The sequence below is a fragment of the Zea mays genome, chromosome 4, assembly GCF_902167145.1.
Source record: "Zea mays cultivar B73 chromosome 4, Zm-B73-REFERENCE-NAM-5.0, whole genome shotgun sequence".
Classification (NCBI taxonomy): Eukaryota; Viridiplantae; Streptophyta; class Magnoliopsida; order Poales; family Poaceae; genus Zea; species Zea mays.
The window spans coordinates 248,918,301-248,932,596 of record NC_050099.1 but is presented as its reverse complement, the minus strand read 5'-3'; the positions used below and the strand labels follow the sequence as shown (position 1 = coordinate 248,932,596).

The following is a 14,296-nucleotide window of genomic DNA, read 5'->3' as shown; positions in this document are numbered from 1 at the left end:
TGCCTACAGCTGAAGTGCTGAACCACACTTTTCAACATCTGCTGCATGTCCGCTATATATGAACTCCAGTTTCAGCACCATACTCCAATCCATCAACTCGCTCTTCAATTTTTTCTAGGTCAAGGGTGCTACCCCTACCAGCCGGACCTCTCAATGAGGAATTTTCATTCCTCCGCCACCAAGAAGATATATTGGGTATCATTTGATGACCTTATTTGTCAATCCTCCTCCAAAGCTTGCTTATCACATTTTTGCACTGCAGGTATTCAAGTCAAGAGAGCCTTAGTCCCTGACTGCTGGAGGTCCATATGTGAGTCCCCAGACATTGCAATCTCACCTTCATCTAGGTCATCCAGCCGCAAATCACCAGTTAAAAGCATGAACATATAGTCAGTTGACACAGAAATTCAAGGAAACAACAAAATAGATAAATAACAACATGTGTCAACACATACAGCTTTCTTTTTGACAAGGAGCCTGGCGGGCTTCCAATGCAGATAGAGACCGCAATTTTTTTTGAAGATGAGGAAGGTACAGGTGGTGGTAATCTCCGGCTTCCAGAAAAAAGAGCCTGTTGGACCAGCTTCTTCCATCCTATTAGCTTTTCTGCTTCTTGGTCCTTCAGTAAATTCATATACATCATCATTCGTTGGCTCTTCTTCCTCTGATTCATCATTGTCCTCTTCATCTTCGAATTTCCCTATTTCCCCTTCTTCAGGTAGGGATGCAGTATTCCTCTCCTCAGAATCTTCATCAGATTCTTCAACATCTTCATCTTCAATCTCCCTGTAGATATAGTTAGTACTTGCCAGTACCCTTTGGCCGCCCCCCTTCTTTTCTCAGGTGTATCAGTAATGTCTAAAGCAATGCCCCCAGATGACATATTTCTTGACGGCTTTTTGGACAGACTTGCCACCACAGCATCTACTTCAGTGCAGCTAACACGAAGCCACTTTCGAACCTGATGATGCTTTGTCATATCACCTGCCCAATCGAAGTCTTCATCCATCTGATCAAAAAAAGCTCGACTTCACTTTCAGTCCTAGCAATCATACGGCTCACTTCCTGTAACGAAGGGCTCAGGATCTGGCTCTGGGGAGAATAATCTGATTATCATTACGATTACGTGTGTAAGAAGATAAAGTTGTTCATAGGGCTCAGGATCTAGAAAGTGACGGATTCCTACTATTACAACGACTCAACCGATTACGTGTTTATGTTGATTTTGGATGGTTTTTGTCCCAACGAATTTTATAGAAGCTGGCTGAAAAGCTGAGCGTTTGGCAGTCCGCAGCAGCTTTTGGTAGCCAGAAGCTGCCAGAAGCCGAAACAAACAGGGCCTTTATCATGGTCCGTGCCTGTAGGCCAGACGGTCCGCGCGTGCGTAGGACGGCGGAGTTCGCCGGCGACGTCTGGGAGGAGAGGTCTTAGGCCTTGTCTAGGGTCGACAGGCCACTCTAGACACCTCTAATCGACGTAGAGCTAGCCGAAGAGAAGCGGAGAATTTGGGGTTGAGGAAGACTAATCTAGGGCTAAACTAGAACTACTCCTAATGTCTAAGGTAAAACGAGATGTAAATTGATTATTGATTCGATTGTTGTTTATTAATCGGGCGTAGTTCTCCATATATATAAAGTGGGGAGGTCTGGGCCCGTTTCAATCCGTATCCCGAGCCAAATCCCGCAAGAAACTCGGAACCTAACTGATTCTGCGCGTCCGCGGACCGTCCGGACTCGGGGCTGGACCATCTGCGCGATCATTTTGATGTCCAACACTAATAATTCAGCTATTATCTACTTTTGGCTAGTTAGCTAATAGTTAGCTAACTATTTGTTAGTTAGATAATTCTACTAGCAATTTTTTAGCTAACTATCTATTAACTCTAGCGCATTCAAGCACCATCTATATTATACAGTTTTAGTAGCGGTACTTTATCACAGTGCATAAAACTGAATAGCTCGGAGTAACTTTATACATTGCCGGGTAGCATGGTTAGTAGTAAAGTTGCTGTGAACATAATTATACGAATATTATAGGTGGCGGTGTCTCCTGGACTAATTATACATCTGGATGCTCCATCTGTTGACGCAAAGACGCGGTCCATGTGGGCTGTCTAGTAGCGGCATTTTGGTTCACGGTTAGAAAGGCCGGGCCATGGGCACACTGAGCTCTACTGCCAGGTACACAAGTAACTTGTTTTGTTTGATTTTCGAACGAGTTTTTAGGATACCATATGATCTGAAGCATTAGATGGTAGAGTTAAGCATTTTTTTTGTTCTTCCTTTTCTCCTCTTTTTTCCTCCTGACAGCTGTCGCCCCTACGTTCTAGCGCGCGTGCCTCTGTCCTCTCCACCAAATCCTAGCCGCTTTGATCTCCAAACCGTCATATGTTCGTTTGGTTTTATTCTGTACCGGATTCTAATGTTTTTGTCTTTATAAATTGTAGTTGTAGCAGTCTAAGCAGACGGTTTTAATCTGAAGCGAACATTCATTCCTCTCTCTCCTCACCAAGCTGCTCTCTCCCTTTGTCCTAGCTAGTTTGGCAGCCACCATCTTCAACTAAATTATTAATTGTGCTTTAGAGCTGTTTGATTTAATTCATGTTTTCTATGGGCATGTGCATGGCATATACCTTTTTAAAGGAAGAAGAAAATGGAGATTGAGTCCAATATAATTGAGAGATTCTACCATGAACTATTACATCTCGTGTTATGAATGTCTAAATGCTCTATATATGTCTTTATCCTGAATTATAAGGTGTCTAAATAATTTTGAGGACCCAACAATGAGCTAGTAGTCTACCAAAAAAATATTAATGTACCCTTCTTCGCTAATTAGTTAATTTGTTTAACTTAATTACTGACAAGGCATACCTTAAAGAAGGCCTGTTATGCATTGCATGCCACTGAATTTTGCCTGACAGTTAGTCAATTCAGGCAGCATCATGTTTAGTTCAAGGTACGCATGAAGTTGAGCAATTCAAAAAAAGATTCTGCGATTCAGGACAATTTTGAGACTTTGGACACCTCCGTTCTATCGAATATATATAAGGTACTGAGGGCCTGTTTGGTTCACTACCTCAGTTGCCACACTTTGCCTAACTTTTCTGCCTAAGGTTAGTTATTCAATTCGAACGACTAACCTTAGGCAAAGTGTGACACATTTAGCCACAAACCAAACAGGCCCTGAAACATTCAAAATCCGTCTCATATCATAAGTTTTTTTTGTGAGAATTAATAACTCGATCTCTAAAGCACCGATCACATGGATTGTACCTAATGATCGACGACATTCATGGCAGTTGCCACTCATGCTCGGTCAACTGCTGTCCCACTTAAGCTAAACAAAATTAAAATATATAGGTCCAGTTGCAATATCATATAAAAACGGGAGCAGCTGCAGTTCGCTGACGAAAGGTTGCAATCGTTGTACATGTTACTCGCCACGCAACTGCTTGTATTGGTACTCAGATCTAGCCATGTGATAGGTGATGGATGGATGGATTAACCTAACATGCATGCTGATGATGAGGCGCGATGACAGATGCATGCATACACTCCTCCGCCGTATGAAAATGATCGGTCGGGTCCGATTGGAGATCACACGGCCTCCGAGGTCGCCGGCGGCGGCGGTAGCAGCGGCTGCTTCAGGCAGGAGGCAGCCGCGTCGTCGTCGCAGACGCTTCCGGCGGCGGCGGCGGCGGTTTGCTTTGCAGCGAGCGCCCTCTCCTGGCTCTTGCCCCACAGCACCAGGTAGAGTCCAGCGATGATGAACACTGCCCCCATGATCCTGCATGCATGCATTGCAAGGAGAGAAACACGAATCATGCATGCAAACTTTTGATTAATTAATCACCCTACCCTACCGATGGAGGGAGAGGTATATAATGGAAGGAGAAGAAGAAAGATATCGATCGGACGGACACGTTTATTACGTACCCGCCGAGGTAGAATTGCTCGCCGAGGAGCAGCGACGCCATGACGGCGACGAGGAGCGTCTGCACGGGCTGGTAGACAGCCACGAACACCGGGCCGCCGCGGTCGATGCACCACGTCTGCACCGCGAACGCCACGCCGGACGCCACCAGCCCCTGTAGCATGCATGCGTTCGATCGTGCGCCATGTCATGTCATGTCGTCGCGCCATGCATGTCATACCGGCGAACCCGAGCTAAAAAAAAACTCATGCATGCAATGCAACGACTAACTCACCGCGTAGAGGATGGTGAGGAGCTCGGAGCCGGAGCCGAGCGCCCAGGCGGCGGCGTCGCGCTCGAAGACGGCGGCGACGGCGAGGAACTGGAGGAGGCCGAAGAAGCAGGTGTAGGAGGTGACGGACAGGCGCGCCGGGTAGCGCTTGAGCACGGGCGCCTGCAGCACGAGCCAGCCGGACCACGACAGGCAGTGGCCCATGAGGTAGACGCACCCCAGCGCCCAGCTCTTGTTGTTGTTGTTGTTGTTGCCGCCGCCCGGCGCGGGCATGGGCACGGGCACGGCTGCGGCCACGGAGGGCGCCGGGCCGAAGACGGCGGGGCCCTTGAAGAGCGTGATGACGGTGGCGCCCGCGACGCAGAGCACGGTGCCGGCCGCCTTGGCGAGGCCGTCCCGGCGGCGGAGGCGGACCCGCTCGATGCCCAGCGCCGCCGCCATCGCGAAGGTGATGGCCGGGACCGAGTTCTGGATCGCCGACGCGAACGTCGGCGACGTGTTGTCCAGGCCCAGCAGGTAGAAGCCCTGGTTCGCGGTGATCCCGCACAGCGCCAGCAGGAAGAACTGGAGCAGGAAGGCGGGCGTCATGGCGGGCCTGTCCTTCCTGCACGGATTCGTTCGTGTTCATGCATGGCGGACAGTGCAAATATGATAGCAATGCAATGCGGGAACGAACGAAGCGCGTGCGTACTTCTCTAGGAAGTAGGCGAAGGGCGCGAGGAGGCAGAGCGCGATGAGGTTGCGGTAGACGGGGAAGACGAGCTTGCTGACGCCCATGTTGAGCGCCAGCCGGGACACCACGTGGAAGCCGGCGTACCCGAACTGCAGCGCCAGCATCGCCACGTGCAGCCGCGCGCGCTCCGGCGTCTTCGCCGGCACGACGCCGGCGGCGGTCGTCACGGCGGCGGCGCGCAGGCCACGCACGTCGTCGCCCATGATAGGATCACCCGTTACCTGCTGCTGCAGCTGCAGTGCAGGGTCACGAACGTGGCCACGTGCTATACACAGCTAGCTACCTAGGTCCACTACACCTGCAGCTGCTGCTGCAAGTAGCGATGGACACACAGGACTGTGTCAAGTGTGCAGGTGCTTGCTGCAAGCGGCAAGCCAAGATGGAGGAATAGATGGTGCTGCGGCTGCAGGTGCAGTCCCGTATATATACTGGTAGTGGACTAGTGGCAGGGAAGGAGACGACGTGCGTGACCGGTGAGCCGGGGGGGCTTGCATGCGCGCGCGTGCTCCGTCTCCATGGGTGGTAGGGGGGGAAGGAGCTACCAGATGTCATGTCGCAGTGTGGTTGGACATGACCTGCTGTCGCCAGACATGCATGTCGGTGACCACTACCACGGCCCACGACGCCTGAGCTCAGGCATGTCCTCTTCAACAACGCATGCAGATGCAGACGCCACAAGCTTCTTTGTGCCTTTGTCCACTCACATTCTTGCAGAACCACCTAGCTAGCTGGAGAGATCGTTGTAGCAATGCAATTCCTTCTGGTGGTCCTGCTACACGATTCTCTTGCTTGCTGCATGCCTCCCTTGTGTATCACATCATATCATGCAGCGCCACCTCAAAAAAAGATTCATGGGAGAGGAGGAGAGAGTACCCATGTGAGCTAGTAGAGTAATCCTGCGCCGCGCTGCCTTGCCTGTGGTTAGTTAGTTAGCTAGCTGGTGAATGAGATCGATCTGTGCTTCTGTGGTGATCCCAAGAAGAAACCTCAGCTTCTTCAGCAGTGTAAGTATATATATGTATGCATGTATATCTTTTAATTAAAGAAGTTGTGAATGCGAGAGGGACACAGTGTTGGCGAACATCAATGCAAATCTAAGGTCCACTCCTTTTACATGTAAATTATGTATGAATGCAGATCAAAAGTAACCAGTAGCATGTGAGCGTGCGTGCGGATCAGACAGCAAATCGCCAAGAAGGAAGGCTAGGCAGCAAATTACCGACAGAAATTCAGACACCAGTATATTTTTGTTTCTTATTGAACAAATATGCTATTGTTTTTATTTATGGATCAAGCAAGGCATGAGAGATTGGACTTTTTTGTATCAACAGCGTGCATAAGTGGGACTTCAGTGATCACTTATACATTGCGGGCCGAACGTTATTAGGAATAATCAAATTGCAGCCTTCAAAACCATCGTTTCAGGGAGCGATTCATTCGGTTTCCCAAACTCAAACACAAACAGATTTTAAAAAAACACTCGGTACATTAACCGCAAACCATTAAATTTTTCGTCATGTGTTTGCGGATGCGTGAATATATCGTCTATCGCTGTTCAGCTCTGCACTCTTATACATTGACCTGGGTAAGAGCACAGGACAAAATGATTGATGTATAATTGAAGTGCCACCATGATATGATGCTACTTAATGTATAATGAACAATGGTGTCTTGCATGATAGGTGACCTCGCATGGCCCAATGCATCAGAGTAGCAGGCAACTTGCAAAAAAAAAAAGAAAGAGGTAGCAGCATCTGGAATTTCTCTGTATGATTCAGACGACTCAAAGTCCTAGACCAGATCATGAATTAGAAGAGATATATATTATATTCACAGCTCCCTTTTACCAACTACTATATCGATACAACTATCTGCCCAAGGGTCATTCTTCAACTTCTACAGATAGTAGCTTCCTCACCAGGTTTAACTCGAATTTCACCCCTGCTCACCCAGCTCCTGGAACCGGGCCAAGCTACAAGAACAAACTATAAGCATGATTCATATGAACATATGATAAAATAACATGTCTGTCTGTCCAAGCGAGAAATTAAGATTCAGTTTCAAGCAGACATGAGTTATAATCTACCACAATTTTGTTAGCTACCATGTCTGCCTGGCAGTTGATATGCCAAAAACTCCAATTCAGTCTTTAGGTTGACAATGCCATTGATTTGATATGCCAAGATTTCCAATTCAATCATTAGGTTGACAATGCCATTGAGTTGATATGCTAGAATTTCCAGTTCAATCATTTAAATTGACAATGCCATGGAGTTGATATGCCAAAAGAATAATAGAAGAGGCAAATGCAGGAACAAGAAAATGGTTTTACTGAAGTACCAGACAACATACAAAACCCATGGTCATACGACTGACCTTCTAAGAAGAGGCTTGGGGTTGTAAGGGAACAAATCCTTCTTTTGCAGATCTTCCAATGTTCTCTTTAATAAATAAAGACATTTTTTAGCATCGAGGAAAAGCTTCCGTGAATCCTCGACTTCTTTATCACAACCAGAACCATTCTTATACTGGTTACTTGAACTGGCTCTGTCGCTATCTTTATCCCCAGAAATCCTCTGCCTTTTACAGTTAAGCTTTTCTATTTTTGTTGAGTAAACTGAATCATCAACAAAAGCATGCCAAGACTGGGAAACCAAGCGCAAACACCTGTGCAAGTGTGTAAGAGAGGTCAAAGGTCACAATTCAGAAGACACTTTGTTCCATCTGAAGACGTCAGCAAAAATAGTTAAAAAATGTAAGATAGGTACCAACCTTAATAGATACTGAGCACAAAGCACACCAACATCCCTAGATATGAGATAATCAACGAGTACCATGTGATCATAGTGCAGCTGCAGAATAGTATCAATGAATGAAAAAAAAAATTATGCTCAAAACAGGCATTATGGAGTGAAAGGGGAAAATTTTGAAAGATTAATAGAAGAAAGTACTATGTGTGAGCAAAATTATGAGTCCTAAAGTACTTAATTTTGCATAGCATGTCCAATTACAAATGGTAACGTTGACCAGGTTCTCAATGATGGTTGCAGCACTGAATAATTAACCCATACAATAAAGTCAATCACTTGTACCACAACATAAACTAGAACTAAATGTCAAGATGCTACCTTACAAGAAAATATTGTGCCTCCAGCAGACCTGAAAAATAATGAGAACATTTTGATCGACTCACCAGAAAAAGCAGCAGATGGAAAAGGTGAACTGGGTCAAAAATGCTTGAGAACAGTTTTACACCAACAAGTTCCTTAGTTTCGAAGTTAGCTCTGCAAGTTTGGACAAAAAGGTCATAAGTTACATGAGCATCTATTGTCAGGATGACCTTTTTCCTTGCTTCAGTAATAAACCATATTTTCCTACTTACATTTTTAGGAAAACGAGTGGAGCATCTAAAAGTTGTAAGAGGATGCTGAATAGCATGTCATCCTGAAATATGAATGGATATTGAACATATTACCAAGATTGTTAGGACTTCATAAAGCCAGTGGTAAGCGTTCTTTTCGATTACAGAATGAAGCATGAATTTGTTAATATTAAATAACAGGGAAAAAAAAGACAGCATTCTTTCTAACTCACTTTGAACAGATACAGATAATAGAGTTGATAGATTGTCTTAGTAGCAATTAGCAGTAAAATGGAACTCACTGGCAATGTGCATTAACAGAATCCAAATATCCAACTGTATCGAAAGAAACTACCCTGTTTAGGAAAAAAAAAAGAGGATGAAACTAGCCACAGTGGGGTGACAAACTGGACTAGATTGTACAACTGATTTCAATCTAGATTTTGTAACAAACATACATAAAATCAAATGACTTGAGGTAAGTTGTGTTTCCTAGAACAATGGACAAGTTACTTTTAGCTACCATCATTTGAGCATAATAGCATAGATGTGTACCTCCTCCATATACAATTCCAGAAAGGATAACGCGAAACTTGATGATTTTGAGTCGATACTCCCATTTAGATAACACTTCTGAAACCAGTCTGAAATTTCGGATAAGCCAAAACAGTTGCAATGATTACTACAGCCTTGTACTTTGTCACCCAACAAACACTCATCACGCTTGCATGAACACTGAAGTGCACCATCATTTCTGTTGTAAGACAAACATATGGAACAACTAAGGAACAAATAGATAGCTTGCCTTTGCAAGTGCCGAGTTGACTTATCCTGACTCTCGACTAAATCTACCATGTCCAATAAAAACGGAGAATCTTCTAAACAATTTTCTGGTTTAGCAATATGTTGTGAGATAGGCTGATGAAGAAGGTCTCCAAAGTAACGTCGAAGCAATTTCAGCCAACTAACAATATGCGAACAATCTTGCTGTATGTATGGCTTAAGCCGCATCATTACCATCTGCATTCAAAACTGAAAATCCTAAGCTGTGAAAAAATGTTTAGAAAGCCAAAATAATCAGCGGCAAAATGCAAATGACACAAAAGAGCTCCGAGTGTCAAAGCTTACCAGAATTTTGTGCTTTAAGTACTGATAAAGACTTTTGGATCCATCATGCTGTCCTCCTAAGGACAACGATGCTATCTTGGGAACTACATCCACAAGTTTCACAAACATATCTTGTCCGTCTGTGTCTCTCAGGTAGCTTTGGTCAAGTAAAGAGCCCAACAGCTGGAGAAGACTGCCAGTCAGAATTCTAGACTGTGCTGAATCATTACTGGTGCTAAATCTGCTATCCTTGGCACAGCTGGCAAGTCCTCCAGCATGTAATTGATGGAACAAATTCCAAGGCATCTTATGAATTTGATGAATGGATAGACAAATGAAGTCGTCTTTCAAGTCACTGTCACTCTGTTTAAGGAACTTCAGGATAGCATGCAATACTCGAAAGAGACTGGACATGGTTTGCCGACTGGTATTAAGACGATGCTCACTAAGTGCTGTCATGAAGCTTGTGATTCTTGTGCCTGAACTAGTGCTGTCATCACTGTTGGAGTCGGTTGTAGAATGTGAAGTGTTATGAACACATTTTGATGCTGCATGTATAGCCCCCCAGGCAAGCTCAATGAACTGAATCCAAATGGATTCCTAGGAATAGAGCAACAGCCGTGGAGTCAACAGTTAGTAGACAGAAAATGGAACTGAATGCACCAAAAGAGGAAAAGGGAAGTGTATGAGAAGCGTACAAACTTAATTAGGGTACTAGATACGGAAATGAGGATGTTGCCAGCTGAGTGTTTGACATAGTCGCTGCAGAAATCAAGGAAACCAACCTGAAAAGGATGACAAAAGATATAAGTTTTGGTAACCTGATACTCATACTGGTCCGCCAGAAATGCACAGGCCACATATGAGACAATACTAGCTAAACATAAAACTGAAGTGAGCAGAGTGAAACAATGATATAGTTTTCGCCAAACAAAAAAAGTTTTTACCAGCATAGAGACAATATTTGCCAGGCAACCAAATCCATCATATGGACGCGCTTCAGGTAGTAAGCAGCAACTATGAACTTCTCCAGAATCAGAAAGAGTTTCCTAAACGAGAAGAGAAAGATATGAATATGTTTCATTATCTCCTGTGATAGTTGTGCACATAACATGGCAAATAGCTGTGAAGACTAAAAAGTACAGATGCCAGGTTCACAAGTTTACACATAGATAAGTTAACAGAGATACTTCCACCATGAAAAAAATGATATCACATTAACATTGCAGTGCTCAAAAATATCACAGTTGAGTAGAGCAAAAGGTAACATGATATTATATGCCAGTACATTGATAACAGCGATTAGGATTTTTTTCCTCTGGATTTAGTCAGCTTCCAAGTATTGACAAATGACAAATTTCATGTCTACAAATGGAAGCTGCAAGCTATCATCCAATATGGATAGAGTTTGGAAGTGTTATGTAAGTATCAAACATAAAAATTATTGATTATATCCAGTGTGGTCTGAGATTCGAAGGTTACAGAAGCGTCAGACACAGATTTTTGAAGATTCACTGGTTATTGCTCCAAGGTCAGCCGTGGGCTATAACTATAAGTAGGCTCTCACAGAAATGGGGCACAAAGTTTTGAAGCGATACAAAACCAAACACAGAGTGAAGCCAAGTTACTATCAGTCCCCAGCTGCTCCATTGGACGTGCTAGACCCAACACAGTTATAGCACTCCTTGTAAGTCGTAACACAGAGGCAATTTACCAACACGAAGCTCCATCAGCGGATTAACAACGAAACCAATAAAAGATTACAATTTTAGATATATACCATTGCTATCTCACCCGTGTGGGTTCAGATGAGTCAATGACATGTGGAGCCAATGGTATATATCTAAAGTTGCAATCTTTTAATGGTATATATAGATTCAATTATTTAAAAAAAAATCCTGAAACTCGAAGTGATACCTGAAACAATTCACAAGCCCACTCATCCTCCTCCTGGTCCCATCGCCGTATCGTCTTGTTCACCTACAGCAGGTTAGTCCCAATCAAACCACCACGAAAGACGATTATAAACTGGAGGAAGATGGCCTGAAGTTACCGTGGAGAGCGCGAGGAGGAGCTGCCGCTCGCCCTCCCGCGTCAGCTGCCGCGGCGGCGACGGCGCGGGTTCCTGCGGTGCGAGAGGCGCGAGTGGGGTTAGATGTAGGCGCAGAGCGGCGCGGGGTTACAGGAGAAAGAAGGGAGGAAGGCCAATGCCGGCGTGCGGAGCCGGATTGCTCGCTTACGAGGTGGAGAAGCAGGGAGGAGGAGACGAGGTCGCAGATACGGGCGAGCTTCCGCTTCTGCATCTCCGGCGGCGGCATCTACTGGTTGCTGCCAGTTGCAGTTTGGTGTGAGATCAAACGGCGGTGGTGGGGAAATCGAGCAGCGAAGATACAGGTACAAGGTACAGATTAAATGAAAACGAACAATCTGTATATTTGGGATTTTGGCTGTGCAGCACAGAAAGTAAGAAAGGCTGGGACGGTACCAAACTACTCTATTTTTTATTTGACACTGGTTAGATCAATTTTATGAAACGTCAAATATAAAAAAATAGAGGGAGCACTAGATTTTTATGTTTAAGTTATAAAATTTTATTTATAAATTTTGTTTTTTATTTTATGTTTGAGTTATATAATTTTTAATTGCTTTTATGAACTATATAATTTAAGTTATTTCATTATAATTATATATGTTTGTATTTTAATAAAACATCGTATTTTATGTTACATCAAAGGTTATAGGTCAACAGTGCGGTAGATAAAAACTGGCAAGATAGTTAATATAGAAGTAGATATAACTTAAAATGGCTAAAGCCAACTTAACACAGTAGTTTATATGTTTGGTTTTTAGGAACTAATTTTTAGTTTCTGTATTCCATAATTTAAAAACTATAATAAAATAAAATAAAGGGACTAAAAATTAGTACCTACAAACCAAACCCCACTTACTCACGAATTGAAAATGACATCCGATAATTTAGCCCTAGGTACCTCATAAAAAGATGTGGTGCACTAAAAACTAAAGGCACTAATGTTTCTATATAAGATATATTTAAGCAGTCCAGCTAATAGTTTAGATATTAGTCATTTTTAGCTAAGACATCCAAAGACCTCTAGCTAATAATCTAGCTAACTACTACATATACACTCAACTATCTGTTTGTTCATTAATTGGTTCAACCTAGCTAAAATCGGCTAATAGTTAGCTAGCTAGTAGTTAACTGGCTAATTTCACTAGCAAATTTTTAGCCAACTATTGGTTGTAGTACATTCAAAGCCCTCGTCAACCTAGAGCATGGCAGCTGTGAGAGGATTCTTCCATTTCACATCCCTTTATTACAGAATTCGTTGTCAACAACAAACATCCTAAATCAGCAAAAAAGAAAGAAAATGGTGAAATAACAGTCTAGTGAAAAATTGCAAAAGAACCAAAAACGTCAATCCTGTAGAGATATCTAAAGTTTTGATTTGGTTAACACAATGGAATTATTTCCACAGAACCGCCAAAGCGGTTTTTGAATGAAACTCATGTATGAACTATTCCAATCTGGTGGATTGTGCATATCAGGTTCAATAAAGGGGTTATGGAAGTAGGGGCATCTGCAGTGATCTTGTCTGATGATATTTTTTACAATTAATTGATGAGGGATGGGAAATTCAACGAGATTTCGAAACTTGCAAATCTAGCAACTTCAGAGGCATTAGAGTTCACGAAATGAGATAAATCTACAAGCATCACATATTTGCATCTATAATATGTGGCTTCTATGGAAAGAGTAAACTCACCTCCTGGCAACTGTATGCTACTTTTGTGGAAAGAGTCAATTTACCTCCTAAATACAGTTATAGGAGCTCTGGTGTGTTGTGCACATGCAAAAGAAGCTGAGAATGCACCAAATTTGTGTGCTCGAAGTCCAACCAAGGATCTGATCATTGAGGATGTTGTTGTTAGAATTATAGGCATTTTTCGTACCATTTTAATTCCATAAATTAACATTATGATGATGACATATAATAGATAATCAAACATAGATAACATGATCTCAAAAATATCCATAACAATATGGATCATGAGAACACAAAGCATATGAAGCATGTAAATCATATAAATAAATAAGTATATAAATATGGTTCATGGATTATTGCGGAACAACTGGAAATAAACAGATAATAATATAAACAGGATGATTGTAAAATTAAGACAGACAGATATAACATATTATAATACGATAGAACAAAACTATATACGACATATATAATATGCAGAATATAAAACTGTAATGAACTAAATTGATCATACCCTCCCATGCGCTCCGAGGATCCTGATCCTTGTCCAACTTCTCTTGTCATCCGATCGAGACGAAGACACCAAGAACTAGCGATGAAGACAACGACAGACGTTGGGCAGTCGCGTAGACACTCCCCAAAAACCTAATTGCCGATCCCCCGTGCAAGGTCTCGAACGACACTGGCTTCGGAGGCACCTGCCCTCTCGCTTCTCTGTGCGCGCAGAGTTACAAGATGGAAATACCCTCACTCGGTGGCTGGACTGTGATTCTGAAAGTGTTCTCTCTCTTGTACCGAGTGACAGGGGTGCTCCTCTATTTATCCTCTCGCAGAGGGAAGCTGAAGGAGAAAGGTCGCCGAGTCACGCCAAGAGTCGGCCAGCTCTAGCCGAGTTATGCCATGAGTCGGCCAGCTCTCGCCGAGTCACGCCATAAGTCGGCAACTGAAGGAGAAGGGTCACTCGGCAGACGAAGAGACAGGGTCACTCGGCTGACGTAGAGACAGGCAACTGAAAGGTTAACGTGGTTAGTGAGTGCTAAAAATTAACACAACCACGCCACGCCCGCCCGCGAGCGACCACACCACGCCCGCCCGCTCGCCCG

General features: G+C 43.7%; 2 protein-coding genes across 2 annotated transcripts; both read right to left on the bottom strand.

Moving 5' to 3' along the window:
• Positions 1-3,210: 3,210 nt before the first annotated feature.
• On the bottom strand, positions 3,211-5,323 carry LOC100194065 (Protein WALLS ARE THIN 1). Its single transcript, NM_001139121.1, has 4 exons — positions 4,899-5,323; positions 4,211-4,811; positions 3,939-4,090; positions 3,211-3,789 (listed from the first exon to the last, which is right to left on the bottom strand). Exons 1-4 carry the CDS (start codon positions 5,141-5,143, stop codon positions 3,600-3,602), a joined length of 1,188 nt encoding a protein of 395 aa, NP_001132593.1. The 5' UTR covers positions 5,144-5,323; the 3' UTR covers positions 3,211-3,599.
• A 1,213-nt stretch (positions 5,324-6,536) lies between these two features.
• LOC103654979 (uncharacterized) lies at positions 6,537-11,899 on the bottom strand. The gene is made up of 12 exons (XM_020552967.2): positions 11,649-11,899; positions 11,462-11,533; positions 11,326-11,388; positions 10,356-10,457; positions 10,107-10,193; positions 9,430-10,008; positions 8,857-9,321; positions 8,323-8,384; positions 8,134-8,224; positions 7,713-7,792; positions 7,317-7,607; positions 6,537-6,912 (listed from the first exon to the last, which is right to left on the bottom strand). Exons 1-12 carry the CDS (start codon positions 11,724-11,726, stop codon positions 6,876-6,878), a joined length of 2,007 nt encoding a protein of 668 aa, XP_020408556.1. The 5' UTR covers positions 11,727-11,899; the 3' UTR covers positions 6,537-6,875.
• Positions 11,900-14,296: the final 2,397 nt, after the last annotated feature.

Bases quoted from the DNA above. Each gene is read 5' to 3' on its own strand.
- LOC103654979 (XM_020552967.2), bottom strand. From the start codon at position 11,726: ATGCCGCCGCCGGAGATGCAGAAGCGGAAGCTCGCCCGTATCTGCGAC. The intron at 11,534-11,648 runs GTAAGCGAGCAA...CTCGCACCGCAG, and splicing joins CCTCCCTGCTTCTCCACCTC to GAACCCGCGCCGTCGCCGCC. The intron at 10,009-10,106 runs GTACGCTTCTCA...CTCTATTCCTAG, and splicing joins CTAGTACCCTAATTAAGTTT to GAATCCATTTGGATTCAGTT.
- LOC100194065 (NM_001139121.1), bottom strand. From the start codon at position 5,143: ATGGGCGACGACGTGCGTGGCCTGCGCGCCGCCGCCGTGACGACCGCC. The intron at 4,812-4,898 runs GTACGCACGCGC...GAATCCGTGCAG, and splicing joins TTCGCCTACTTCCTAGAGAA to GAAGGACAGGCCCGCCATGA. The intron at 3,790-3,938 runs GTACGTAATAAA...GCATGCATGCAG, and splicing joins GAGCAATTCTACCTCGGCGG to GATCATGGGGGCAGTGTTCA.